The sequence below is a fragment of the Protobothrops mucrosquamatus genome, unplaced genomic scaffold, assembly GCF_001527695.2.
Source record: "Protobothrops mucrosquamatus isolate PMUCROS unplaced genomic scaffold, P.Mucros_1.0 scaffold2242, whole genome shotgun sequence".
In the NCBI taxonomy this organism is placed as follows: Eukaryota; Metazoa; Chordata; class Lepidosauria; order Squamata; family Viperidae; genus Protobothrops; species Protobothrops mucrosquamatus.
The window spans coordinates 24,917-48,891 of record NW_015388331.1 but is presented as its reverse complement, the minus strand read 5'-3'; the positions used below and the strand labels follow the sequence as shown (position 1 = coordinate 48,891).

The 23,975-nt window shown below is 43.6% G+C and overlaps 1 protein-coding gene across 1 annotated transcript in view; it reads right to left on the bottom strand.

Moving 5' to 3' along the window:
* The window catches only part of ZHX2 (zinc fingers and homeoboxes 2), a 26,884-nt gene extending 3,678 nt beyond the window's left edge, over positions 1-23,206 (bottom strand). The window contains exons 1-2 of the mRNA XM_015824460.1: positions 23,090-23,206; positions 8,422-10,987 (exon numbers count right to left, since the gene is read on the bottom strand). Of these exons, the coding sequence (XP_015679946.1) occupies positions 8,426-10,828 (2,403 nt within the window). The 5' untranslated portion in view covers positions 10,829-10,987; positions 23,090-23,206 and the 3' untranslated portion in view covers positions 8,422-8,425. The remainder of the gene's footprint in view (positions 1-8,421; positions 10,988-23,089) is intronic.
* Positions 23,207-23,975: the final 769 nt, after the last annotated feature.

Genomic DNA, 23,975 nt, shown 5'->3' with positions numbered 1-23,975 from the left:
CGAGGCGTAGCTGGCAAGCGGCAGAGACGGAGCAGGCCGACCACCAGCTGGCCCAGCCCAAGGGAGGTAAGGCACCCGCCGGAAAAGGGGAAAAAAATGGCGGACAAAAAAAATGGCGGACAGCCTTGCTTGGCGACCCCCATGAAATGGTCGATCGACCCCAAATGGGGTCCCGACCCACAGGTTGAGAACCACTGACCTATATCTTCAGAGAACACCTGTTCTACCCTTCTTCCTGGGGCTAAGAGAGGAATGGCCTACTCCTTCATGGGCCTAGAACTCCACTATAAATCTTCAGGTCCGGGTGCCTTTAATGACTACACTACAACTTGCTCTTGGTCATCCATCTAGGCTAGATTAGGGATTCGCCATTTCTAATTTTATTGACAGTCAATAAAATTTTATGACCTATCTCCAATTACTGTTGCCCATTTAGTAAGATCTGGCAGGCTTGGTTTTCTCCAGATCCTATCTCTTGTATAGCCACTCTCTTGATAAGTGGCTCAGGATGGCATACAATTATCCCACCTATAGAAATAGACAAGCGATAATGAAATGGAATAAAGCATGAAACAAATTATGCTGGAGGCATTCGGCAATTGAAATACTCAATCCAGATGGGTTTACTAATCCTCCTGACCCACAGCCTGGGAAGGAACAGGTCCTCAAGGCTTTGAAAAAGAAAGGTAGGACTAGTACTGTCTGAATCATGAGAGGAATACTATTCCTAAGGGCAGATGCAGCATCAGACAAAGCACGCTTCCTGGGTCCTGTTAAAATGTCATAACTTAAACCAGAGATTTCCAAACTTGGCAGCTTTAAGACTTATGGACTTCAACTCCCAGAATTCCCCAGCCAACTCTCAGAATTCTGAGAGTTGAAGTCCACAAGATGCCAAGTCTGGAGACCCTTGGCTAAAGAGAGAGGATCTGGAGTACACCATGCCTGCCAGATCTTACTGAATGGTCCAAAATAATTGAAGACAGGTTATTCAGCAAGTAACAAGGCTTTGATCCACGAAGGACTTTAAAAATTACTTTAATGTAATTTTGAATTGCATCCAGAAGCCAACTAGTAACCGTGTACTCACCAAATACTGCCATTATATAACTATTAGCACTATGGCAGTCTGACCAGCTGTAGCTTCTGAGTGATTTCCAAAGGCAGCGCCATAGAGATTGCATTGCATTAATCCAGAAGTAAAATATTTTCTACCACTTCTGTTTGTCTGTTTTCTGCCAGGTGGGTGCACCCACACTCCCAGCCACCCCCAATTTTAATTTTCTATGGGTGGCTCTGCAGCATATGTGAAACCCAGGGGGATTTTTGGAAATGAAAATAATGCTGGAAGCAACATACTTTTTAGCCTGCAAACAGCTTTCATTTTATCAGCAGACAGCAGTATTAGATATAACAAGAGCATTTTTGAAACGTCTGTTTGACATTAAGGTATCCGTTTTCAAGGTATCATCATTCTGATTTACAGATATTACAGGATAATCATGCGCCCGTTTGAGCCACTAATCTGAATGAACTCAGTAAGTTTAAACATTGCTTATTCTATACTGGAATGTGATTTAAATTAAAGCATGTTTAGACAATTGTAAAAATACTGCAGTTTTCCCCCACTAGAGGGCACATATTTGGATGTTCAATTGGAAGGTTGAAATATGAAGGAAAGAGCAGAGTTATCCAAACAGGAAGAAAAGAAACAGCCCCGTGGGTGGAGTATTAAATAAAAAAAACCAACTTCTCGGATTTTTAATACTGTTTTTGTTTTTAATCAATTAAAATAAATTGATCTTAAACTTTAAAGGCTACTGTGGCCTTTTCTCCTGAATACAAGTAGTCTTCAACTTATGACTGTCATTGTGCCCACAATTTTGGTCATACGTTATGACAGTTGTAAAGTGGATCACTTTACTGCACTTAATTCTATCATCTTTTCTGCAGTGGTCATTAAGTTGTAAGGCAAATACCACAGTTGTTCAGTGAACTCATTATTTGCAATGGGATGGTTTGAAATCGTGCAAGGAATTACAATTAAAGCAGGATACAGCTGAAGGATCTGATCTCCCTTATACTACTTGGAGGACCTTGAATAGGTTGAGAGTTAGAGGGCTTAAATGTAAAACCAATATGCTCAAGTGGAGGCTCTTAGCGGAGAGCAACACTCTATGTCAGTGATGGCGAACCTTTTAGAGACGGAGTGCCCCAAAACTGGCCCTACCCCTGCCCCACCCCTTGCCCCGCCCCACTCCACCCCCTGACCCGCCCCCACTCCGCTCCATCCTGCCTGCCCGCAGGGCCACTCACCACCTCCAGCGCCTGCCACAGATCGCCCAGGCAGCCCAGCAGCGCCATGGCAGCCATGCCCTCTGCCCGCGCCCCGCAGCATCAACTGTGTGCGTTGGGGCGTTAGGGCAGAGTCTTGCCTACGCTGCCTGGCTGCCATGTCCTTGGCTGAGCTGCTCTGTGTGGGCCACTCTCGGGGGCGACTCTCCTCCAGGGGGTTGCTGGTGAGGGGGTCGCAGGCGGAGGCAAGGCTGGGGCAACGGCACGTGTGCCTACAGAGAGGATTCCGAGTGCTGCCTCTGGCACCCGTGCCATAGGTTCGCCACCACTGCTCTATGTGAATGTGGAGAGACACCGAGTCCAGCCCATCTGCTGTTATGTTGGCTACCACCAGAAACATGTATTGATAATTATTTTTGGCCAACAACAAAGCCAAGAAGGTGGCTTCATTCTGGCAGTTTCAAATTTGATCTAGACACGGAAGAAGAACAAATGGGACAGTTTTGGCAATAAACTGGAAGTAAACACGGGTTTCTGGCAAAAACATCATAAGTCACGGTCTCGTGACCAGGGAGTGCTGCAAATGGCCATAAATGCAGGCCAGTTGTATAGTGTCCAAAATGCAGTCACATTTTAATTTATTGGGCTGTAAAATGAGATGGAAAGGGGGGCGGGAGAGAGATACTTTCAGCCTTGCGACATAGATGAGACAGCAAACATGGCCAAGATGAGCTAATTCTATTTTATCGTAAAGTTACACTAGCAGAATCTTGCATGTCTGAAAATATATCTCTGGCCCTTGTCCCTTTTATAGCCCAAGAAACCAAGAAGCGTCCCTTCTCAGCCTACGACCCCACCCACATTCCTGCTGTGAGGTAAAACTGCGTCTTTTCTGATTGTTCCCTTAGCTGCATCTCTTTGCCCAGTCTCCCAAAGTCATCTTCACATACCATTACACATTCTTTCCTCCGATTTTCTCACTACAACCCTGTGAGTTAGGCTGGGCTGAGCAACAGTGACCGGCCCAAAGTCCTTCAGTGAGCCTCCTGGCTGAGAGTATTGGGGTTCCATTGGTCTCCCCAGTTCTAGCCCAACACCTCAATCACTACATAAGTCCACCATTCTGAAGTTCAGACTTGATCTTATCTTCACGTTGTTCAGAAGTCAGAATCAGAATAGTGCTGGAAGGGACCTTGGAGGTCTTCCAGTAGAGGCCCCCTGTTCAAGCAGGAGATCCTATACCCTTTCAGACAAGTGACTGTCCAGTCTCTACTTAAAAACCACCCATAACGTATGAAAGCAAACTGTTCCACTGGTTAATTGTCCTTGCTGTTAGGATGTTTCTCCTTAATTCCAGGTTGCTTCTCTCCTTAATTAGTTTCCATCCATTGCTTCTTGTCCTGGCTTCTGGTGCTTTGGAAAATAAATTGACCCCTCCTCTTTGTTGCAACCTCTCAAATATTGAAATACTGCTATCATGTCACCCCTACTCCTTCTTTTCTCTAGACTAACCATACCAAAATCCTGCAATCGTTCTTCATCTGTTTTTGTCTCCAAGCCTTTAATCATCATAGTTGCTCTTCTTTGCATTTTTTCCCCAAAGTCTCAACATCTTTTTTGTAATGTGGTGACCAAAACTGGATGGAGTATTCCAGGTATGGCCTTACTAAGGCTTTATAAAGTGGTACTACTTCATGTGATTTTGAGACTATGCCTCAAGGATTGTATTAGCTTTTTTGGATGCTGCTGCACACTGCTGGCTCATATTTAAGTGATTGTCTGCTAGGAGTCCAAGGTCCCTCTCACAGTTATTGTTTTTGAGCCAGGTTTCAACTAAGCTGTGCTTGTACCTTTGGTTTTTCCTGCCCAAGTATAAAACCTTGCTTTTCTCCACATTAAATAGGGCCCATTGCTCACGTCAGGATCTTTTTTGATCCTACGCTTGTCTTATGGGGTGTTGGCTATTCCTGCCAGCTTAGTGTTATCTCAAACGAACAGCCACTGGCATTTTTATATCAAATTATACTTTGATAATCCAATACCTAAAGAGTGTTCCATGTGATAAAAATGGGCTTTGTTTTTAACTGCCATTTCCAACCAGTATGGGGTAGCAGCTGAGGGGCTGGACTAAAAGCCAGGAAACTATGACTGAGGTCTGAAGTTCAACCAGGAAATTTTGCTGGTCACAATCTTTCATCATTCACTTTCAATCAACCTTGCAAGAAAGGCAAGATATAGAAGGGATCAATAATAAAATCTATGAAAAGCTTTACTGGATCAGGTTTCTGTTGTCCAGCTTTCAGTAGCCAGTCAGATGCATTTAGGAAACCCATAAGCATGTCAGAAGGGTAAGACCTCAATTCCACTGATGCCCCCTTCCTGTGGGTCTATAGGATAGTAATGAAGAATTTTGGAAGCAATCCACAGCCACCAAGGCTGATAGTCTGATCCTCCATGCATTTGTTCAATCCCCATTTAATATATGACCCATCATCATATTTCATAGCACCAAACTCCCAATGTTCAGCCATATGTTATATAACCAAGTGCTTTTTTAAATCTGTCCTGAACTCAATGTATTTAATGCATAGTATATGGGAGAGGAAGAAAAGAGAGCCAGTTTGGTCTAGTGTGCGGGTAGGCAACCTTGGCTCTTTTATGACTCGTGGACTTCAACTCCCAGAATTCCTGAGCCAGCCATGCTGAGGGGAAAGGGAGAGGTTTCTAAGCTGAGCCATGCTGGCTCTGGAATTCTGGGAGTTGAAGTCCACGAGTCATAAAAGAGCCGAGGTTGGGTTAAAGAACCAGCTAGAAAGCAGGAGGCTGTGAGTTCTAATCCTGCCTTAGCCATGAAAGCCAGCCGGGTTACCTTGGGCCAATCATCAGGAGACTGTGAGTTCTAGTCCCTCCTTAGCCATGAAAGCCAGTTGGGTTACCTTGAGCCAATCACCGCCTCTCAGTCCAACCCACCTCACAGGGTTGCTGTTGTGGGGAAACAGGAAGAGAAAGGTATGTTGGATATGTTTGTTGCCTCGAGTTATTTGTAAAAATAATAAAGGCGGGCTATAAATAAAACCTCCAAATGTAGCGTGAAATGGTATCATGGATAATCATGACAATAATAATAACAAGAGCGATCAAGCACAGAACATAATTTTTACACTTCTAAAGCAAAAGCAGGCTATACATCTAACCATTTTGTGTGACAGTCATGTCCCTAACAGGTTCTACTGAGGTAGCTAGCTAGTCTTTCGTGGACAAACAATGCTGTTGTGTTATTTGAACACTAGCCCAGTTGTTGCAGGAACAAGATGAAACAGTTAAAAGTGCTTTTTTAAAAAAAAATTAAGACTGAAATCGTATAATGTCTGCAAATATGTTTTAGGCAGGGGATATCTCTGAATTTAAAATGTGAAGAAATACATTTCTTAATGAAAGAGAAATCTTTCATTAAGTCAGCCTTGAATAGCTAATTCCATACTTTGGGGAAACTCCTCAAAATTACAATGTAGGATGCAATCAGTGGCTCTGCGCCATATAAGGTTCTTAATGTCAGCTGTAGCAAGTTAAATTATGCTGGCAGACAACTAGAGCAGATCTTTCAATACAGCCATTGTATCATCCCTATGCTTCGCATGGGTTAATAACCTAACCACCATATATTGTTTTCATCAGTTGCAATCCCTGAATGCTTTCCAAGGACAATCCCAAATAAAGTTTACTGCAATAGTCAAGATAGGATGTAACGTCTGGAAGGGTCATAGCCGGCTCACTAATTGTTGGGCAAATATGCTTCTTGCCACAGTTGTCATCAGCTTTCTGAGGGAGCGCAACCCATCCAAAGTCCACGTTCAACTTTCTCCTAACAGTATCTTGTCTGGATTTAGTATCAGCTTGTTCTGCTCCTCTAAGGAGATTAAATTATTATCAAATTTAAGCAACATTCAAAGGTGCAAACTGCTAAGGATAAAGACCAACAGAGCTTCATGAGTACATTGGTGGCACTCCATCCCAGATCTGCTGGTGATTATACCCAGTGGTTTCATGTAGATGTTAGACAGCTTAGGGACAAGATAGAACCCTATGAGATAATGCAGGTCAATAACTTAGGGATTGGCAGTAATTCCTCAACAGGATCTTCTGGGTGCATTTGAACAGGAGGGCCCTGTTACGATCCAACCTCCTCAAATAGTCTCCGAAGATATGAAAGTTGGGGTTGAAGATATTAGAACTGAGGAACCCAAGAGAACTAACCATGTTGCACTGCCTCCATTTAGTTTCTGGCTTAGGTCATCCACCAGGGTGACCAAAGGAAGCCTCAAAACCATATCTGGGGTGATACGGAAACGAGTACAGACAATCAGTTTCTTCCAGATGCATCTGGAGCTATGAGGTCTTCACTTCTCAATGTCCTTACCACTGGAAGATTAGAGACTTAATTTGTCATTATAAAGATCTTCTGCGTCCAGGAACCACAACATTTTTTTTAATAAAGACTGCATTAATAACTCTTTTAAAGAAGTATAATCTCCACTACACAATGGAAAGGTTTTTTTAATTTGTTTTTATGTTTATAACACATTTCTCCTCTGAAAGCTCAGAAGATTGACAGGAGGGTCTCTCCTCAATTTATCCTCACAATATGAAATAAGCTCTGTTGGAAGAAAAGCCACCTCCTGAACTTCAAGGACATGTAGGACCTTGAACCTGGGATTCACCTCCCCACATACACACACACACACCGGTCACACATAACACATTCATATTCTATACTCCGCTTCTTTGTAATGGTAACCACAACAACAGATGGAGAAGATGGGATCCAGGAATTAAGACTGGGAGATGAAGGAAGAAGGATGAAGGTCAAGACTATTGAGAAAGTGACAGAGAAACCAAGGGGATGGGGTTGGTGAGGAACACAAAGCTGAGCACCGGCAGAAGACAGAGAGAGGTGCAAGACTGTACAAAACCTCCAAAGAGCAGACATATACTGTAATATCAAATTCTGTAACACAGATACCTGATAACTTTGTCAGGATTCAGCAGTGCCATGGGATTCATCTAAAATCCACACTAAATATCACAGAAGAGCAATACCCAAGAAGAAACAAATTTTGGAGCAGTCTTGTGACAAAACTGGATTATTCTGCAGGATTGCAAGGCAACCATCTCTCTCCCTCTCCTAACCCAAAGGGCATCAGAGCACTTCAGTATCTTGATGGGCTACCTTATCTTACAGCCCCTCTTCTCCTCATTAGGAAATATATAAATAAACAATGATAGATCCACCTACACATAGTGGCAGGGTCACTTTGTTTGAACCCCGAGAAAGCAAAATCAATCTTAGAAGTATTACCAACTCTTATCCTCTGTCCCACTTTTTTGTTTTTCAGCCAATACATTACTATATAACTGCATTTATATCCCAAGCTGCAATTTCAGAATCAAGGATATATATATATTTTTAGGTGCCGAAAATTGTTTCTCAGCAAGGAAGATTAAAACAAACTAACAAAAAAAACAACCCGTCTTTCTCCAGGGAGTATTTGTGCCAACTATTAACACCGTTTGTTCAAGGGCTAACAACACTGCAAAGCAGGAAGAGCCTTATATAAGAGGCAGAAAGGTGACTTCAGATTTTGCTTTATAACTCTGTTTCTACAAGGGCTAAAGGCTAGCCCTTTTTTAAAAAAAATGAAAACTGGGGATTTTGGCAATTATTGCTTATCTTGTAAGGCAAGTTCATAGCAAACGCTTCTGCCAGCTGAAACGGGCAATACTCAACTAGATTGAAAATATTCTTAATCTAATATCAGGAGAGGATCTATGTTCCAAATTTATTTCCTTCTAGCACAGGGGTCTCCAAACTTGACAACTTTAAGGCTTGTGGACTTCAACTCCCTGAATTCCTCAGCCAGCCATGGGGAATTCTGGGGTTTGAAGTCCACAAATCTTAAAATTGCCAAGTTTGGAGACTCCTGTTTCTAATCTAGAGCATCACTGTGCACACTCTTCAAAAAAAAAAAATACTCTGCTCAAAATAAGCTGGTACAGAGAAAAAAGTAAATCAAGAGGAAGGAAGAGGCAGGGCTAAAGTTAGATTGACAAAAGCATCAGTGTTATTACCTGTCTAGGTGTGAGCGTTATCACCAGATATACTTTCAGAATCAAAATCTGTTTTGCTTTTAGGTCCTGTTTCGTTCCAACTCTCTATGCAGTCCGAAGCAGAATCGTCATCTATAGTCAGCTGCACCCAATTTACACCGCTGGCATTGGGTTTTTCTTCACCACCCCGACTATTTTGACTAATCTGAACATCAGGCTGTTCTGGACTTTCTGCGCTTAGCTTCTCAACTTTCTGGATCTCCTTGTTGGGTAGCTGAACATCGTCATGATTATTCTTTGGCCCAGGTGGCTTTGGACCCTTAGTTTCTGCACAGCCATCAATGACACTCTGCTGTTGATGTTGGTCTAGCCATTTTAAGGTCCCCATTCTTAGTGAGCTCCTGTTCTCCTTGAACCAACGGACTATTTCTGTTCTGGTGAGTCCCGTCTGAGCTGCCAATTCATCATACTCCTGTGGAGAAGGCCACTGAGTTCTAATAAACATATTCTTCAGTAAGCGGACCTGCTCTTGACTGCTTGGAGCAAAAGCTGTGGAGCACTTGGGCACAGAGGTTGGAGGTTGGGAGATGGTGACCTGCTCTGTTTGATTGATTGCACCATTGGAAGCAACCGGGTCCTTATTCTTTATACTTGATCCCATCGAGTCTAAGACAGCTTGTTCCATATTATCCCTAAGTTTTCTCCGCTCAGCAAACCAGCATTCAACCTCTGTTCTGGTCATCCTGGCATCGGTCCTAAGTCTTTCCAACTCAATATGTGTCGGAAAAGAGTTTTTAAGGAAACTTTCTTCAAGGATTGCAATTTGTTTTTGAGTTTTTCCTTTGAACTGCTGGAAGATGAAGTCCGGATAGGGATGATAGGTGGGGTCCTGCCGCACGCTACCTCCTAGCGCAAGATGGTCCTTGGCTACAGATTCACTTGTGATATGGCTAATTCCCCGCTGACTCCGGTAACGATAGTCACTGAACCACTTCTTGATCTCACTCCTTGAGAGCCCAGTGACTTCAATTAGCCTGTAAATTTCTGCATCGTCAGGAAACTGGGTGACAATGAAGCTTGCCTTCAGGGCCGCAATCTGTTCCTTGGTTTTTTTGCGGTCGCTGGTTGACGTTGGCAGCACAGTAGAGTGTGGCATTGTTGCTGTGCTTACTGGTGCAGCAGACACGTTCTGTTTGGGCAAGAATTCTGTTGGGTTGACATGCTGACGTTTGGCTTCTGGGACAGCCAGCTGGTTCTGCACACCCCGTTTCTGACTCTGGTTGGCTGCCACAGCGAGGGTAATTGGGGAAATGTTTGATCCGTTTGAGACCTGGGTCAGTACTAGGCCGGTCTGACTGAGTATCTGACAAGGCACAGCTGTCTGAATCAGTGGCTGTGGCATCTTGGCTGTGGCAACATGAGCTGGGAGAACAGCAATCGTCTGGTGTGTTGGCTGGATGGTGCCATTGAACATCTTCTTCCTTGCCTCTTCCACCTCTTCAGGAGACCAGCTGATGCCGTGCTTCAAACGTTGAGTGGCAAACCAAATTCGAATCTGTTCTTCAGGGTGCTTGGAGGCGGCCGTTAGCCATGACAATTCTGCTTGTGTAGGATACGGAAACTTGTTGAAGGAGCTGATCATGGTAGAATTAGTGTCTAATGCAGAATTGTATTTGGTACTATTCAGGGGAACGGGGACTTTGGGAACTAGGTTGATATTTGGTGGGAGCTGTACAGAGGGCATCACGTGGGCCAAGATATCTTGGAGGACATCTGCTCCATTAAAACATGTAATTGGCTCAGTGATATCTGGAAGAAATTGAGGAATCCCATCAAGATGGTTGTCCACAGAAGCTTTCTTGGTCTCACCTTTAAGTTTTCCTATGTTAATGATCTGTGTTGCTTTGTTTGTATCGCCTACCCCTTCATAGTCAGGGGTGTCAGCCACAGCTGGATTGCCTGTCACCTCGATGGATTGTTCTAAGACAGTCTGATTGTTGAGCTTGATTAACTTAAGCTTGAAATTGATTTCTCCTGGATGGAGCTTGGTGTTGTGCTCAGATAAGGAGTCATACTTTTTGGTTGTGAAGTTACATTCGGAGCATACGTAGAGGGGGTTGAGAATCACATTGGGGTGTTGCGTATCTATATGCTCTGTGAATTCATTCAGGTTCTGGGTGGAGAATGGGCAGTACTTACATTCGTAACCACCAAGGGGTTTCCTGGTTGGGTTGGCTGGAGATGATTTCCCCTCGATCACTTCACAGTCATTCTCAAAAACATCTTTGCTGGCTGTCAAATTATTTCCTAAGTCCTGCTCAGGAGCACCAGGTGCTTTTCCTGCACTGCAGTCCATGGAGTCACTGGACTCCGTAGCTCCAGAGGCTCGTACCATACACGGAGTTGTTGACTTCCTTTTGCTTGCCATGACCGCCGTAGAAGTGCCCTTGGAAGCAACAGTCCCAAAGGTTCCCTCTTAAATGCTTTTAGCACTTCCAGGAATAATCCCAGGCTGGACTCTAAAGGAGTCTAGTGCCATCCATGGCTTTTGGTCGTGACCCACCATACAAAGTGGTCTGCATTACACCTGCATTACAAAACAAGACACACATTGTTAAAATGTGCACAGCTTCTTCCTCCCTGAAGGCAGAAAGGGCAATCATGGCCTGCTTTCAATTCTGTCTTTGGAAAGGCCAAAAGTTACGAATTGCACGTAGTCCTCAGCTTACGGCTAGAATTGAGCCCCAAATTTCTGTTGCTAGGGGAGACAGTTACGACCTTGCTTGCCACAGCTGCTAAGGGAATCCACTGCAGTTGTTAAGTTAGTAGCAAGGTCCTTAAGTGAATCTGGCTTCCCCATCGACTTCGCTTGTCGGAAGGTCTCAAACGAGGATCGCGTGACCCCGGGACAATGCAACCGTCATAAATCCACGCCAGTTGCCAAGCGTCTGAATTTTGATCACGTGACCATGGGGATGTGACAATGGTCGCAAGCAGGGGTAGTCAACCGTGGCTCTTTTATGACTCGTGGACTTCAATTCCCAGAATTCCTGAGCCAGCTTAGCTGGCTCAGGAATTCTGGGAGTTGAAGTCCACGAGTCATAAAAGAGCCAAGGTTGAGTACCCCTGGTCGCAAGTATGAAAAATAACCCTAAGTCACTTTTTCAGTGCCGTTATAACTTTGAACGGTTACTAAACAAACTGTTGTAAGTTGAGGACTACCTGTATTTTCAAACTTAGTTGCCTCCCTTGATGGTTGGGGGTCAAGGGAAGTGGGTGCATTTGAATACTGAATGCTGGGGCACCCTTAAGTACTTACTGTTACTGGTTTGGACTGCCCTATGCCTTCCTGAAATTATGATCCCCTGGGCCAGATTTTCCCTTGGAGATGGGCTTCCAAACATCTGCTTCATTTTCTTGTCTCCCCCTTCTCTTCTCTTCCTTGTGTTTAATCAGTGGGCATAGGCCATATAGACATTTATAGTGTCCAATATTCTGTGCCAATTATTTTCAAATGTTGGATGTCACTTTGAGCTTTCAATAAGGTTTGCACATTCCTCAAAACTACTCACAGCCTTGTTTGCCTCAGTACATAACCACTGGCCACCCATTTTCAAGGGTGGTTTCCTAAGCTCTTAGTTCGGTGCATTCAGGTTTGTGATGTCCAGTTGAGGTTAGCCAGTGTGCAAGCCAGTTTATTATTTTTTCTTAAATTGCACACAGCGAGCCCTAGGGACTCCCACTCTGAGTCCACCAGTGCAACATATTCAGGGCTTGGGTTTTGGAGATCTCTTTCCTGCTACCTCATCAGCCAGAGCATATGAATTGCAAATCGCCTAAGGAGGCCTGGTCCCCTCGCCCCTGGAATTTGCCAGGAAGTTGTGCATGGAAAGCTTTAATGCCATAGGCCAGGGCAAGAAACAGCCTAAGGAGTTTTACTGAAGGTGTGGGAAGCCAGCCCCCCAGAGAAGGAAATATTAAAAGGGCAGAAACATATATTTCCTCAAAGGATCTTTAAAAAGCAGGAAAGCACGCCCAGTTTTCTGAATAGCCCCAGGTCTCCCTTCCCCAAGCAGAAACCAGCTCTATAGAGATGCAGATGTAAATCCAGGGAGCTAGGAGATTAAGAAGACAAAGACCTAAAATCTACATACTTCACCCAAACTCTAAAAGTCATCAGCCCCATGGAAGCAGGATAGGACCTTTGGACACAATAAGATTGACCCATCACCATCAGAACACCGGAAAGGCATACTTCAGACTCAGGTCAGAATACATGACACAGGAAATAGCCTCAAAACAGGAACAGGAAATAACTCCAAACAAAAGGCTCCAGAGAGTATAAAAACCCACTTCCTACATGTGCTCAGTCCTTTTTTCTCTCCTCTTTGCTGCCAGAACCATCTTCCTGTCTGGCTCTCCTCTCCAATGAACTACAACCTTCTTCCCAAAGCAGTTGCCATGTTTATTCCCAGCTTGGATGAACCAGGATGAAGAGTTTTCTTTCAACAAAGGTAGGTGAAAGGGATAGACTCGGTGTGATTCTGAATGGTGTGTGCGCGTGTGTGCATGTTGCTACTTCTACTCCCAACAGTTTTAGCCAGTATGACCAAGGCGATCCTGGGAAATGTAGCCCAGCAACATTCAATTCCTTATAGCTGAGGTAAAATCTGATCTTTTGAGTTGTGCAGGCAGAACAGGAAAAGACTAGACCAGGGGTAGACCACCTTGGCTCTTTTATGACTCGTGGACTTCAACTCCCAGAATTCCTGAGCCAGCATGGCTGGCTCAGGAATTCTGGGAATTGAAGTCCACGAGTCATAAAAGAGCCAAGGTGGCCTACCCCTGGATTAGACTCTTTCTTCTTACCCACGTTATATTTTATATCGTTGGAAACTGCAGTGGGTAGATGAATTACAAGCAATTCTCGACTTACCACCACAACTGAGCCGAAAATTCCTATTGCTCAGCAAGAAAGTTGTAAAGTGAATTTTGCCCCATTTTGTGACCTTTGTTGCCACAGTTATTGAGTGAATCACTGCAGTTGTTAAATTAGTAACCCAGTTGTTAAGTGAATCTGGCTTCTCCATTGACTTTAGTTGTCAGAAGGTTGCAAAAGAGGATCATGTGTCCCCCTGGGACACTGCAAACATCCTGAGTCAGTTGCCAAGTATCTAAACTTTGATCATATGACCATGGGGATGTGGCAATGGTTGTAAGTGTGAAAAATGGTCACAAGTCATTTTTTTCAGTGCCTTTGAACGGTGACTAAATGAACTGAGAGAAGAACAGAGAAGAGCAACAAAGATGATCAGGGGACTGGAGGCTAAAACATATAAGGAACGGTTGCTGGAATTGGGAATGTCTAGTTTAACGAAGAGAAGGACGAGGGGGGACAGGATAGCAGTGTTCCAATATCTCAGGGGTTGCCACAAAGAAGAGGGAGTCAAGCTATTCTCCAAAGCGCCTGAAGGCAGGACAAGAAGCAACAGATGGAAACTAATCAAGGAGAGAAGCAACCTAGAACTAAGGAGAAACTTCCTAACAGTGAGGACAATTAACCAGTGGAACAACCTGCCTCCATGAAGCTGTGAATGCTCCAACACTGGAAGTTTTTAAGAAGAAACTGGACAGCCATTTGTCTGAAATGGTATAGAGTTTCCTGCCTGAGCAGGGGTTTGGACTAGATGACCTCCAAGGTCCCTTCCAACTTTATTATTATTATTATTATTATTATTATTATTATTATTATTATTATTATTATTATCATTATTATTATCATTATTATTATCATCATCATCTGCTGTAAATTGAGGACTACCCATATCCTTTTAATAATAGTGTCAAGAAAGCTAAGCAGGCTTTTTGCCCTGGTTAGTAATTAGATGGTGATTAACTGAGAAGTCCAGGGGGATATACGAGAGAGGAAAGAGTCAAGAAATATGCTGGAAAAAAGCAAAAGTAAACAAATGTTATTAGGCTGCCAAGAAAATGCATCCAAGTATCCCATGTATCTCATCTGGTCTCATGAATGACCCAACAGTAACTTGGCTTATTAAAAAGAAATCTATAACAATTGAATCTCAGGGAAATTCATACCCCAGAACATTTTTTCATTTATTTTATAACAAGCATCCTAAAGGTCTTTAACCCAACCCAAATGCATGAAATATATCTGCCAGATGAGCCTCAATTCCCCAATGCTCCGTCTCCAGCTGCTTTTATTTATTTCAAATGAAAGGGAGCGTATTAAGATTTGTTCTACCTCCCCACAACACGGCTGGTGACCACTTAACTATTAATAAATCAATAAAGAAACAGGATTGTCAGAGGATGTTTTAACATGTTTTCCTTAATGTGCTCTCAATGAGACACGACTGCTGCATAAGGCAGAAAACTCTGCAGGAGGGAACAATCGGATTACCAAGATACTAGTATGTTTTATTGGAGAAAAAACATGTACCGGAAAATTTAACAGTCCCAAAGTTTTGCATGCTTGCAGTTTTGGCTTCATAAACAAAGCATAGTAAAACACCAAGATAATATCCAATCCCTGGGATATCCCAAAGGTGCTTTTTAACAAGGCCCCCTGGACTTTGTTTTTTCTTTGAAGATGTTTCACTTCTCATCCAAGAAGCTTTTTCAGCTCTGACTGGATGGTGGGGAATGGAAGGATTTATACTCCTTGCATACAGCTGGTCATTTGCATCCTTTTGAAGAGTGGTAAATTTAAAGATTTATCTGTGTCTTTAGGATCACCTGAGTAGTGCAAATGGGTGTGGAGCCTTCCTGGAACTGCTGAAAGGATTGTGTTGTAGACTGGAGATACATGATGTCGCATTCCTTCCCCTCTGTTGAGAGGGCTCTTCAGTTTTGACATAGAGGGCCTCCTTGACTCTTGTTTCAAACCAGCGGTCTACTCTGTCCAAAATTTTTGACCAGCTGTCTGCAAGGACAGTGTCTTAACCGCTGAGCCACAGCAAAAATGGTTAATTATGAGATGCTTTTTCCATTCCCATTCCTGCTTGGATTCAGATTTCTCTTATTAGACCATTGTCTAGGCCAGGGGTAAGCCTAGTTGGCTCAGGAATTCTGGGAGTTGAAGTCCACGAGTCATAAAAGAGAGTCAAGGTTGCCTACCCCTGGTCTAGGCTGTGGCCTTCCTCATGTCTCCCAAGGTTATACTCACAGCCTATTAGAATTAAGGAGGAACCAGTCTCAGACTTTTACATACAGTATATTTCCTGCCCTGGATTTGGGTTTGTTTTATCTGTTGCTTTGGCAACAGCTCCTCCTCCTGCTACTCTAGGCCAGTCCCTCTTCTTTCCATACCAATTTCAGATGCTGTGGCCTGCAAGTGGGTTGCTGGACTTTTATCCTGCTTCTCAGCAATCCCAGAACAATAAACCCCAAAGTATAATGTAGAAAAGGGATATCCATGGTCTGCTTCCAAGAAAATTGAGCATGACAAGACATGGCACATTCCAAAGATTGAACTGCTCGCCAAGTTATATCTTTCCTCACTAACTAGGCAAATGATTCTGGAAGATATCTTCCCCCTCTTTCTCCTTTTGTGTTTTTCATTCAAAATTCATCCTTGGGGGATGAAACAGCAATCAGGGATGCTGAGAGTTGCACGGATCTTGGAGTCTCATACTCATTTCGTCATTCCTAGTTTTAAAAGCAAAAGATCCGAAATATCTTAAATAGGCATAGCCTTTTGTGCCTTCAGATATGAGAGATCTTGCATACCAAAAATTTCTGGGCAAAGAAAGATGTACATTTAAATTTAAATGTAATTACATTTGAATACAATTAAGTTAATAACATTTCCCTCTTCTCATACCTTAAAACGACCACAGAAAAGGAGTTTAAAAGTATGCCAGGGGCCAGCCAGGTACTGTTGTTGGTAGAAGTTATCTGATGCTTCTGTTTTCTTTGTACCTGGTCATCTTCTCACAAAACTTTACTTTGATATAGCAAAGTAAAGTTTACTTTGAGAGCAAAGTATTCCATAGTTGGAATGACAGAGATTCAGGCTCCAGGTTGCTGTTTAGAATCCTATACTGACCAAATCAGTAGAACATTTTTCTTCAAGCTGACCTCTTGTCAAGGCATCGAAGTCTATAAATGGTGGCCTGAAATCTCCATCACACTTCTTGATCAAAGATTTTACTAAGAGGAAAGTCCCTCTTTCTTCATTTCATATTAGCTCACACAAAAAGGGAGACTAGCTTATTAACATTAGGTGCACTACTTCCCTGGCTCCTTGGCTTGAATGTGTTATAAAAATGTAAAAAAAAAACCCAACAACTTTGTGTGACTTTGAGAAATAGAACTTGGGTTTTAGAGGATACTAATTCCAGAGCATAGACAGAAATGATCTGATCTGAAATAAACCATCAATCAATTAAACTGCTACCAGCAACAGTGATTTGGCGCATTTCCCAAGCCACATTTAATTAAATTTTTGATCCAGAAGATCCATGGGTAGAATTAGTGATATGGCTCATTATCATTCAGAACTTATCCTTCCATTTAGTTGAGCTAAGAATGAGTTGGAAGCCATATATGAGTAGAAGGTTGGACTAAGAAGAATCCTGGGCTCAAATTCACATTCATCCATGAAACTTTCTCTCAAGAGTGAAGTGGAATCCATCAGTCAATAAACATCATGGTTCCTCAACTTAGAAATTATAGGATGAGAATTTTCTTATGCATGGCTTTTAAACATACTGTATATAATTAAAAGAAATATGGGACCTCCATCTCCAGAAATAGTATATAAGCCCAATCAAGTTGCTTCTTGAGGTGAACACAAAGCTCTCCTTCCTTGTTCCTTGGAAGCTGAGTCTTATTTCATTGCTGATGTCAAGAATGCTTAGTAAGTTTAGGGCAGGGGTCTTCAAACTTGGCCCTTTTATGACTTATGGACTTCAACTCCCAGAATTCCTCAGCCAGGCACCCTGGCTGAGGAATTCTGGGAGTTGAAGTCCACAAGTCATAAAAGGGCCAAGTTTGAAGACCCCTGGTTTAGGGCATCCACAGCACTCAGCCATACCAACACCTCTATACCACTTGCTATTCCTTAGCTTTTACTACATGAAGTGGTTTCTTGCCTCTGCCATATTGAAAGGTCTGTCTCTCTAAGTACCATGTGTTGGGGATTTCCTCAGAGTATTCCTCCAAGTATGGGACAAATGAGAAAGACCTTGCTGGCTTCAGCTGGATACAGAATGCTGGGTTATCTTCAGCAGGAATTTTCTTGTCTTCTCAAGACACCATGTTTCTCAATCATGGCAACTTTAAGATATGTGGACTTCAACTCCCAGAATTTCCCAGCTAGCATGGGGAACCCCCAGCCATCTGGGAGCTGAAGGTCACACATTTTTATGTTGCCAAGGTTGAGAAACACTGCTATAAAAGAATAGCTTCCAGCACTGGGATAGTCATTACTAACCGAGCCAAGTTCTGTCTATTTTGTCCCTACCATCTGTCATTTAAGTTCTTCCTAAGTAGAATCATGTGAGATCTTGGTGGAAATAGGACAAATGACTCCCTTTTTCCTGGATTACAATACAGTCTGCAGTGTCTTTCTTTCTTTTTTTTAAAATCCTTCTAAACAGCTTTGAATCACTACCAGCAGAACAAGATCACAACTATTTACAGTCTAAGGATTCTTTCACAAACATTTTCCTGTGTGAAAGTCAGCACATCTCTACTCAAGTGTAAAGTTGGATGAGGTTGGGTCATTCAAATGTTTACTTTGACCCACTCAAGTGTTTAGAAAGAATTTGTAAATCGTGTATGTCTAGTATAGCATAAGGACACCAAAAGAAGACAGTCGTAAATTTAACATTATCTTCACACACACACACCAGCACCACAGAAGAATAAATAGGGGGAAAATGTGCAAGCCCAGACTCAACTCCTATGCAATACAGGCAGTTCTCAACTTACAACCATTCATTTAGTGACTGTTTGAAGTTATAACAGCACTGAAAAAAGCGATACCGTTTTTCACACTTAAAACAGTTGCAGCATCCCCATGGTCACTTGATCAAAATTCAAATGCTGGGCAACTGGTTCATATTTATGACAGTTGCAATGTACCAGGGTTATGTGATCTTTTTTTGTGACCTTCTGACAAGCAAAGTCAATGGGGAAGCCAAATTCATTTAACAACTGGGTTATTAACTTATCAACTGCAGTGATTTGCTTAATAACTCAGGCAAGGTCATAAACTGGGGCAAAATTCACTTAACAACTGTCTCGCTTAGCAACAGAAATTTTGCTCTCAGTTCTGGTCATATGTTGAGGACTACCTGCACTTAGTAGTCCCATAGTATCAACCTAGGGCTCCTTTTCAATCAATCAATCAATCAATCAATCAATCCATTCATCCGTCAGAATTCTGCTTTCTTGTAATTAATGTAGGACTTAGTTGTGTATGTTTGTGCTCAGGCTAATTTGTTTATACTGTATATCTTTCAGAAGCCACAATTCATAAAAAATGCAGGGACACGACAAAAACAATTAACAACTATTGATTTAAATCAGTGGCTAAAAAAGTACTGTGTTGCCTTAAAATTAGCCATTTATAAAATTAATTGGTTCGTTATCTGCATATACCACTCATTCTGTTTCACAATTACAAAGAAGAGAGAGGGAGGGAGGGAGAGAGAGGGGGGGCTTTGTCTAAGTGCTGAAAAGTTAAATATGTACCCTTTAAAAAATAACACTGTTGTTTTTCATAGCTTACAGCAGTGTTTTTCAACCATGGCAACTTTAAAATGTGTGTACTTCAACTACCAGAATTCCCCAGCCAGCATGTAAACTGCACTCTGGAAAATCTCTTATAGCTTCTGGAAACATGTTAACACATTTTGATAAAGTTAAGAAATACTGTTTTAAAGTATACCTTTCTTATTTTGTTGAAAAAGACCTGCTTCACCAGCATAAGTAACTTTGTTATCTGATTTCACCCTCCATGGCTATGCTTCTCTCTCTGGTTGAGTGCAAACTAACATCTCTTACATCTAAGTCAACATGTGAGGTGAGGATGAGAGAGAAGCATAACCATGATGGGTGAAATGCATACTTTAGAACAGCGTTTCTCAAGCTTATCAACCTCAAGAGGCTTGAATTTCAACTTCCTGAATTTCCCAGCCAGGATGCTGGGAGATTTATGTCCACAGATCTTACAGTTGCCAAGGTTGAGAAACATTGGCTTAGATTGAATATCAACATTCTCACCTCACAGGTTATTGCTTCTTGCTCTCTCAAAAATTAAAAAGTTATACAGCACTGTCTTTTCAAAATGAAGCATTTTGAGCCCTTCTAACTTTGATACAAAAAAATGACTGTGTGATCTTGTGTACTGGTGTGATAATGTACAAGGCCTACATATTCTCTACCGAGAACAGTGATAACCCAATTGCAGATTGTGCTCTAGAGGCAAAAATAATAATAATCTCAAATTCAATTCACTGGGAATATTTGGCTGAATTATCCCCAGTGAAAAACAAATGGAAAGAAGGGCAAGAATACAGGTAGTCCTCGGCTTATAACAGTTTGCTTAGTGACTGTTCAAAGTTACAGTGATACTGAAAAAAGTGATTTATGACCGTTTTTCACACTTACGACCGTTGCAGCATCCCCATGGTCACGTGATCAAAATTGGGAGAGACTTGGCAACCGGTTCATATTTATGACGGATGCAGTGTTCCGGGGTCACCTTTTGTGATCTTCTGACAAGCAAAGTCCATGGGGAAGCCAGATTCACTTAACACCCGTGTGGCTAACTTAACAACGGCAGCGATTCACTTAACAACTGTGGCAAGAAAAGCCGTAAAATGGGACAAAAGTCGCTCAACAAATGTCTTGCTTAGCAACAGAAATGTTGAGCTCAATTGTGGTTGTCTACCTGTACTGTTTTTGAAAACTTGGAAATCTTGAGTCCAAATGCAGAATATTATGTTATAGGACAGTGGTGGCGAACCTATGGCACGGGTGCCAGAGGCGGCACTCAGAGCCCTCTCTGTGGGCACGTGTACCATGCCCCCGAGATGGCAACTGTCCCTCTTCAACCAGCCGCCTGCTAACTCGCAGAGGACCCATGTGGCCAGATGCATCTCGGCATGGCTGGTTTCCCCCCCCCCCCGTCCCATCCCTCCTGGCCTCACATGCTCTCCTTTTCCCGGGCACGACCCACTGCATCGCCTCCTCAGCTGTCGGCCGGCCATCCAGCTCAGAGGCAGCTTCTTTGAACTGCTGGCGGCGGGCTGCGGAGCCCCAGAGTGCACCAGTTGAGGGGCCAGCAGGCTGTGGCTGCTGAGGGACACCGTCGGCCCCCATGCGCTTGCTGGCCTCTGTGCGGGGGCCGATGGTGTCAGGCAGCAGCTGCCCAGCCCTTGTCTTGCCCCATGGCAATGGCACCCCTGCCCTGCCTCACCACACCCCGCAGGACGAGCCTCCTGCCTATCGCCCCACCTGCCAGAGACCCCCTGGATCTCTCTCAACCCTGCCCACCCCTCACAGGCATCCCTCCCCATGAGCAAAATTGAGATAACCACGCCCACCTTGGCCACACCAACCCAATCTGCCATGACCACCACCGCCATGCCTACCTAGTGGGCCATGCCCACTTGGCACCCGGCGATAAATAAGTGGGCTTTGGGTTGCAGTTTGGGCACTCGGTCTCTAAAAGGTTCGCCATCACTGTTATACGTGCACTCATTTTTTCAACCAGCTGTTTTTTTTCTCTGTAGGAAAAAAAAATATCAAGCTATTCTCTGATCTGGCAACTGAGCTGTACGATGCAGAATCCAGCAAACAGACTGATTGCCTCAATGAATGATGCTTCAAGTGGTTGAACAGCAAGCAGCAATCCAGATGTTTCTCCTTTGGCTAACTCTGCATCTGCACACTGAATCATTTCAGCCTGCACTTTTTGTTCATCCCATAGTTGTTAAACTCTGTTTTGGACACAAACTGATCCTCCCCCTCCCCCTGCCAATCTCTGGAAAGCCTTCTGCACAACCTTCCATATTTTGATTTCAGCTACTTGTTCACAAGCTTGGCTGCCAATGGAAACCAAGACATCTGACCATCTCTCTGGATGGATGTTACCGTTGGATGCCCGAGGCAGTGGGTAAAGAGTCACCTTTGTTCCTGATTCCCTCCAACAATGGTGAAGAGCCGAGTAAAAGCAGAGAAAAGGGGCGCATTGGCTATCGAGTCACAGATCTGATTCATTTGGACTGGAAACGGAAGGCAGGCCACACACAGCCCGAAGGTCTCCAGCTTGCCAATAGCCACATAGTCTATTCCTCCCCAGTTAATAAACAGAAATCAAAATCTGCATGACTAAAAAAAAAAAAAAAGTGGTTCCTTGTTGGACAGTCAGTATCAAAGCCGAGGGTAAACAACCCTGCTGCTCTTTTAGTCTTTCCACGGCGCTAATAAATTTTGCAAAGAAGGGAGAGAAAAATGTAAAAAGAACAGAAATTGGGAGGTTCTGTGGAATAAACCCACCTCTAAAAAATGGAATCAATAAATTAAATAGGATAGAAGGCAGAAGCCGATGAACAACAATTTAGGCCAGCAGTCCCCAAGCATTGTGGTTCTGTGGACCGGCAGTGGTGGCGGGCGGGGGAGGGGAGAAAGGATGGTTTTGTGTGCGCACCCATCACTTGCACAAATGGAGCTTCGCCTGCTTGCATGTTCACCCCCCCACACACACACACTTGTGAGACCCAATTCCCAATGGGTCACAGCCCAGTACTGGGCCACGGACCAGGAGTTGGGGACCCTGATTTAGACAACTAGCTGTATTCATAAAAATGATGTTAAATCCATCCACTGAAATCAGAACAGAACTGGATTTTAAAATTAGATACACATTTTCCTTGAACTGCATTGTCAAAAAAGAAATTTCAAAAACTTCAGAAGTAATAATAACTACTTCTGATTATATCCTGGGAACACGATGAATGCCATCATTCTTATGAACAGCATTCTATGGAGATGAGAAAGATGTGGGAAGTGGCTATTGGAACTTCAAAACTAGAGTGTAACTAACTCTGGGGAGGTCTGTGTAACTTCGAATGGGCACTAAGCAACCAGGCATAAGTCAACGACAACCTGTATAAGCCAGATGTTGATGACATGCTTTTCTAGCAGAGATCCAAGTAGGCTGATTTGCAGGTTCACCCAAGCCAGTATTCAGAGTTAGCTTTGGAAAGCTCAAGTGGTTTCCCCAACCTACGTAAAGTCATAATGGGGTGCATGAAGGACAACTTATGTTTCTCATCACTTTTCTGAAAGCAACATTTTCTAACTCAGCATGGTTTGGGGCAGTGATGGCAAACCCATCCTGCCCGCTCCACCCCCACCTGCAGGGCCATTCACCACCTCCACGGCCGGCCGCAGATCTCCCAGGCAGCCCAGCAGCGCCATGGCGGCCACGCCCTCTGCCCGCACCCCGCAGCATCAACTGAGCGCGATGGGCTGCAAGGGCAGAGTCTTGTCCCTGCTGCCCGGGTGCCATGTCCTTGGCTACACTGCTCCATGTGGGCCGCACTTGGGGGCAACTCTCCTCTGGGGGGGCTGCTGGTGAGGGGGCTGCGGGGGGAGGCAGGGCTGGGGCGACGGGGCACATGCCCACAGAGAGGGCTCTGAGTATCACCTGCGGCACGCGTGCATAAATTCACCACCACTGGTTTGGGGGATAACTGGTAACGTAGATAGTTGGCATCGATTTTGATAAGATGGTGCAGCTCTGAACTGGCATTGGAAAAACAACAAAAACCAAGTTGAACTGAAACATGAAGCCAAATCTTCCATCGGGGCCACTGAAAAAAAAAAAAGCAAGATATGACTCATTTATTTATTAACCCAACATCTATTCTGTCCAAGCCTCGTTCTTCAGCTAAGCCTACAAATGAAGTGACTTTCTCCAAAACATACAATGTAATAAACATTGCGAAAGGCTCGCCTAAACATGTACTTGCATATTTATGAAGAAAGATGAGCAGGAAGAAATGTCTGGCAGGTCCAGAAATACACGTGGGAATATCTCATGGACATGAGAAAATTATCCTATCACAAATTAAATGCTCAATGGAGCCTTTCAAAGTCACTTGCCTTGGGCACAATGGAATTTGTTCTGATAGTCCACGCTGTCAGGCGATACGCCAGGATATAACTTATTGATGATCTGCTCTTCAGTAAGAAAGACTCCAAAATAATGAAAGACTCTAAAATAATGAAAAAAAATATCTTTCCTTTATCTTTCCTCTTGGTTTTTCATACTGTCCCCTTTACTTTAGTGGTACATGTGAGTGACTTTAGGACAGTGGTCTCCAACCTTTCCAGCTTTGGAGACCGGTCGGGGGGGTGAAGAGGGGATAGTTTTGTATGAGCGGCAGGTGAGCACGCACACAGCTCCGCTCACACAAATGGAGCTGCACGCATGCTTGTCTGCCTACTGCATACACAACTGAAGCTGCAAGCGCATGTATGTTCACCTGCCACTTCCGTGGCCCAGTTCCGTAGCCTGGTAATAGGTTGTG